The sequence below is a fragment of the Epinephelus fuscoguttatus genome, linkage group LG11 (assembly GCF_011397635.1).
Source record: "Epinephelus fuscoguttatus linkage group LG11, E.fuscoguttatus.final_Chr_v1".
Lineage (NCBI taxonomy): Eukaryota > Metazoa > Chordata > Actinopteri > Perciformes > Serranidae > Epinephelus > Epinephelus fuscoguttatus.
The window spans coordinates 1,333,743-1,339,742 of record NC_064762.1 but is presented as its reverse complement, the minus strand read 5'-3'; the positions used below and the strand labels follow the sequence as shown (position 1 = coordinate 1,339,742).

The 6,000-nt window shown below is 45.5% G+C and overlaps 2 protein-coding genes across 4 annotated transcripts in view; one reads left to right on the top strand and one right to left on the bottom strand.

The window, feature by feature from the left end:
- arid1b (AT rich interactive domain 1B (SWI1-like)) overlaps nt 1-5,428 on the bottom strand; it is a 41,910-nt gene extending 36,482 nt beyond the window's left edge. For 2 of the 3 annotated variants that reach the window (XM_049589243.1, XM_049589244.1), the window contains exon 1: nt 3,556-5,427. In XM_049589243.1, the coding sequence (XP_049445200.1) occupies nt 3,556-4,812 (1,257 nt within the window). In that variant the 5' untranslated portion in view covers nt 4,813-5,427. Of the gene's footprint in view, nt 1-3,555 lie in introns of all 3 variants that reach the window. The other variant, XM_049589246.1, reaches the window with a different exon arrangement.
- LOC125896593 (NACHT, LRR and PYD domains-containing protein 12-like) overlaps nt 1-6,000 on the top strand; it is a 451,585-nt gene that overhangs the window by 126,340 nt on the left and 319,245 nt on the right. The window lies entirely within an intron of this gene.

The window sequence follows — 6,000 nt, the reverse complement described above, 5'->3', positions numbered from 1 at the left end:
AAAGTGATTTATTACCTTTGTTCGGCTGCAGTGAAGGAAAAACTTTGTCAACATCTGTTTTATTTAATAAGACAAACTTTTCAGTCTGTTCACTTGAATCATTTTTATTACTGTGGATTGTTTCTAGTGGACTGCCAAGGCTACTGAGTTTATTATTCTAGTGGGCCGACAACAGTTTAATTTGTAAATTATACAATTAAAAATCAATCCTTGGAGTCCGATCGATTAGGGCTGTGCCATATCATCTCATACCAGTATAATTTTTAACACAATATAAAAAAGATTATATCATGATATTGGCAATATTTCGGCTTGTTGACATAATGATGTCATACTGTAACCAGGGTTCCTACACATTTGGAATTTCAAAATTCCATACTTTTCCATTCCCTAATTTCCAGACTTCTCTGCGTGTTTTTTTTTTATGCGACATCTGAGTAAATATATCAGTGTGTCATATTTCACATCATATTTAATTATTCTTAATAGGCGATTGTAGCCAAGTACCATAATGGCATGCAAATAAAAAGTCAGAAATTATAGCCACAAATAGCTCGTTCAGCTAGGTTATACCGGTGGGCAGATGCATCGGGCATGCTACATAACGGCATACGCTGGCCTCGCTTCCAGTGTTTCAAGATTTCCAGCTAACATAACCTTAATAGTACATTCGCTTGTCATTTGAAGGATATACATATAATCTCTAGCACTGGATCAAGACTATCATGTCTTTAAGCGAGTCTGACGTTTGTGTTGTAGACGCACGTCAGACTCGCTAAAAGACATTACACGACAGTCTTGATCCAAGAGGTTAATAATATAATTGAATATTCTCACTGTTCATCATTCTGAGTGTGGGCATGTTCACTTAACGGAGTTGTTGGTCTGGGCTGAGGCAAAAAGGTTGGGACTCTGGGTGCAAGCGATGCAGTAACGAGACGTCGGTGTTTTTTCCTTTCATGTGGCTCAGAATCGTTTCTCCCCCATGTTGGCGATGTCAAACGATTTCACACAAAGCTTGCATCTAGCTCCGTGTGTGAATTGGGAATCCTTGGCCAACCAGTATTTATATACGGTATTGCCAAACCATCCATCCAAAAACTTGCATCTACCCATTGTGAACCACGTGAAACTCGTCTTCTTGTTGAAGGTGCAGTGTTGGAGTGAAACGTGATACCTGGGGGGCTGGAGGAGGGTCATGGGGCAGCGACTGGACATACCACTTGTCAATCAGGTAAAAGGGGCGGTATGTTTTCTGAGACGTTTGCTCTCACACAAACTGTGCTTGGCCCGGCATAAAACACGATCTGGATTGATTAAATTTTTTTTTGGAAATACCTAATTTTCTATTTTAGAAAACAGTATTTTAGAACAGTGGTAACAGTCTGGAAACATAAATATTTTTCCATACTTTATTTTTCATTTTCCATACTTTTTAATACCTGGAAATTGATCAAATTTATTTCCATACTTTCCATACTTCCGTAGGAACCCTCTGTAACCCACGGCAACAACAAACATGTCTGAAAGTGAAATGATGATGGACTCCTTGGTGGTTCCAGAAAGAGGAGCAGCTTCAGTAGTGTGTAATAAACTGTGGCGTCCGCTCAGAGGGAACTCATTCAGCAGCTCCTCTGGCAGCAGCACAGCGTCTCTCCCTCGACAGTGTCGCTGTCGTCAAGTGATTCTGTCATAAACCTTCAGTAATGTAAACCTACATGACGCTCGACAACAAACTACATACACTGTGAAACTTCAATTAAAAGCCTCATCCCAATTAAACACCCGGCCCCTTTAACCAGCCCAGTGTGGCTCCACATATGACAAACAAAGGCCTGTCTCTATTAGAGACTGGTCTGGATCCAAACAGCTCATTATTTTATTATAGTTCTTCAGATGTATAAAGCAGGTTGTTTCAGATTATGTGTCTGTTCCTGGATTACGCTGTAAATTATTCATCTTCCTTCAGTCTGTCAGGGTCCATGGATCAAAAGAGTCAAACGGCTTTAAAAAAAAAAAAAAAAATGAATCCAAGTTGTGAGGATTGTTTTAACAGGATAAAGTGGTGTTCTGTCAGTATGCTGGGTGCTGTAACTCTGTCTGTCTGAGTTAGATCAATTTATTTAGGTTTTACTGAATATTTGAAGCAAACTGTGAAACTAGATCACTTATTTTGGTGCAATTCTTTGCTCTTTAAATGAATAATAATATTGTTTTACTAATCTGTCATATCGTCACAAATTTTTTGTTATCGCAAAAATATCCTGAAATATTGTGACATTAATCTAGGGCCATAAACCCACCTCTAGTATTACACAAAAATATCATGATACTGTGCTGTATTGATCTTTCCCTCACACCCACAGGTCTGACACTTCCTCCTCTGGTCTAGTTTTGACAAAGCAGCTCATGCTCACAAATACTGACTGAACTTCCTCAGACCCAATATCATACTGGAACTTTTGATTATGATGGTTTAAATCTCTTTAAGAGGAAATATGAAGAGTAAAGTTAAATTACACAGACTGGTCTCTGTCAGTTATTATTGTAAAGCATGATGATTGGAGAGGTGCAGCTTATTGTGACGGCTGGTGTTGAGTGAACAAACTGTCCCTGACATGCAGCAGGACTGACTGGTGACAGGAGCGACACACCGGGGGCTGAGGCCTCCAGCAGGCCCCGGGGCAGCTGGAGGAGCGTGGCCGACACGTAGCTCCAGTGTTGTGCCGGTGGTGACGGGCACATGGCTAATCTGCATGTGTGAAGGTCAGGGCTCTTGTGTGGAGATGGGGCCATAATAACGGGCTGCCTGCCAACTGAGTAGAGTCCAGATCACAGGCTGAACACAGCGGCTCAAACACCGCTGATAAACCAGGATGACACGGTGCTCTGTGAACATGAACACAGCCGAAGGAACCGCTCAGCCTCCAGGACACCTCCAGTCACCTCACAGATAATTAATGAACTCATTAATTCATGTTAGAGCTGAATGGAGCTGTCAAATAAAAAGACAACAGGCGGCCGCAGCTAACTGACATGTCCTGCCGCCAGACCTCTGCTCTCAAACTATAAATTATAAATATAAACTGATAATTATTATATATCACGGTGGTTACAGAACACGAGCTGCCTTTATACACACAAACAGCCTCTTCGGGCCTGTTCGGCTCGGTTACCAGCTGCTAAAAATGTTAGCTAGGCTAAGCTAGCATGCTAAAAACGGAGTCACCTTGGACACGGAATCGAAACACTGACTTTAACGAACTATTGTTAGCATATTGAGCCGTTATTAACAGCTGAGTGTGAAACTAATTCACTGTGGGTCAGTATTTATTAATATAAAACCCAAAATGCTCAAATGTGTGTGTCGAGCTGTGTTAATGATCTGCAGTGGAAATAAAAAAAACAGCTCACCCAGTTAGCCGCTGAGCTAACGCTAGCAACATTAGCTCCGCGGCTAACAGTTAGCAGGTTAGCTGTGATGACTACCTGTCATTAGTCAGAGTTCATCAGCAGCTAACAACAAAGAACCGGAGTTTAATGAATAAAATTCACCTGAGACCTGCCGCCGCCCTGCCCGTTGCTCCCGGGGCTCATGGCCGGGTGACTTCTTTGTTGTCCTGCCCAGCCGTGAGCCGCCGCCGCCGCCGCCGAGCCGTACTGGGAGCCCATGTCTTTAGCCGGCCCCATGCTCGGCTGTTGTTGTGCGGAAGGATTATTATAATCAGGATATCCACTTCCATAACCTCTCATCATCGGGCTCGGAGACGTCAATAACTGGTTTAGAGTCGGTGTAGCTCCGGAGGGGTGCTGCTGCTGCTGCTGCTGCTGACCCTGTCCGGGGAACCGCTGGAATCCTCCGTTGTTGCCGCCGCCGCCTCCAGCCGGGGAGCTGGTCGCGATCATAGCCGCTTTGGCCGAGCTGCCGCCGCCCGGGCCCATCAGGTTATTCCCCTGGCGGGAGGGACTCATCATGCCCCCGTATCCACTGGTCCCATAGCCGGGCCGATAGTTCGGGTAGTGGTTATACGGGCTGTTGTTGCTGTAGCCTTCGTGGGAGTTGTGAACCTGGTCCATGGTGCTGTGTGCCGAGAGCGCCGCCGCTGTTACCCCAGTCCCTGGGCTTTGTTGTCCGCCATGTTGATCAAAGCAAGGCCCTCCTCTTCCATTCCCATAATAATGATTAAACTCGGAGCTGGTCCCTCTTGGAGGAGGGTTGTTGTTGTTGTTGGTGGTGGTGTTGGTGGCTGATCCGAGGCTGGCATCCATCCGCTCCTCCTCCTCTTCCTCCGCCTCCTCCTCCTCCTCGCTTCTGTTCAGCTGGTGTTGCTGATGGCGCTCTTCTGCTCGGCTGTTCCCCACCAGGAGGAGGTTTCCTTCCCCTCCATGATGCTGTCGCTCCCCGCCGCTCTGTCCCCTCTGGCCCCGCTGGATGCTGCTGCTGTCTGGGATGTTGACGGGTCGCAGCCGCTGTTGGTGGAGCTGGTGGTGGTGGTGGAGCTGCTGGATAAACTGGCTGAACGGCGGAGGTGTGTGGTGGGATGATGATGATGATGATGATGATGTTGATGGAGGAGGAGGAGGAAGAGGAGGAGGAGGAGGTGCAACACCACCAGCAGCGGCTCCGCCACGGCTGCTGATCACTTTGTGCCCGCCGAGCATCCCCGTCTCCATGTCGGTCACGGTGGACGCGGACCCCGGGGTTTGATCACCGCGTCCTGTCCGTGCTTCTCCTCCTGCAGCGGGGCTGGTGTTCCTGCCCCCCGGAGCCCGACTGGGATCCGCTCCAGGATGCCCATCTACATTATTCATGCTGATGGTGCAGCTCCAGCAGAGCCGCCAGTTCTCCCAGTCTGAAGTTGGTGACTTCCCGTCTGATGCCTCTGCAGCAGCCGTGGTCAGGTGCACATGGCCCGGGCAGATGGTCCCGGTCACTGGACAGGGAGCAGGCAGCCGGAGCTCAGAGGACAGAAAGTCACAGTTAATGCTCCGGAGTTATTTACTTTAGTTTAAGATTTAGTCATCAGGTAGAACAGGTGTCCCTCACACTGTGCCTGCCATGGGCTGATCATGAGACACTGGGCCCCCGGGCACAGATGTGAAGAAGGCCCCACCACCCCTCCATCTTATCTGGTTTTGTGTCTCAGCCCCTTTGAATTTATGTGTCGTCATTCTGAGTCTCTCTGGTCACTACGTGTTAATATGAGTGACATTTTGCAGGACACTTTGGGCCCCTGGACCTGCGGTGCCTGTAAATACATATCTCCATATTAACCCATACACATATACAGTCGCTAACATACCAGGGCTGCAACTGAAGATTATTGTTCTACGGAATGTAAGAAATCTATAAGAACAGCCCTTCATAATATTTAATATTCAGATGTTTAGTTTTTCTGTTTGACCCGAAGACATCAAATTAACTTTACTGTCATAGTCACAAGAAAACATTTACTTTTTTTTTAGATTGCAAGACAATACAAAACACTAACAAAACAAATAAGACACTGAATTAAAAAAAAAAAATGAAAACAGGCCTGTAAATTAATTGTTGCCTCGGGATGAGAGGACGAGGTTGTGCTGGCTGTGATGTGTCTGTGTGTCTGTACAGGTTTGACAGGTGAAAGGATGAAAATAAAATAATAAAAAGAAATAAAAAAAAAATACAATTATTATTATTATTAATGATAAGAAGAAGGAAGAGTATTAAAACTAATCATACCTTCATTCTGTTACCACTGATACCAATAATTAAAGAATAATTAATAATAGTAAATGATAATAAAGTCAGGGGGCATGTCCTCTGTCCACCAACAGTGAGGCAGTACCGGGCATCACTGGAAAACTCCAGAGTGGGTCAGCAGGGAGAGTCCGGCAGGTTATTATTGCATCTTATGATTACTGAAATGATCATTTTCTTACTGTCTTTGATACGTTTGTCAGACATGCAGTGATGGTTTCTGGGTAATATTTATGTTGATGTTGTCCAAAGTCAAGTCT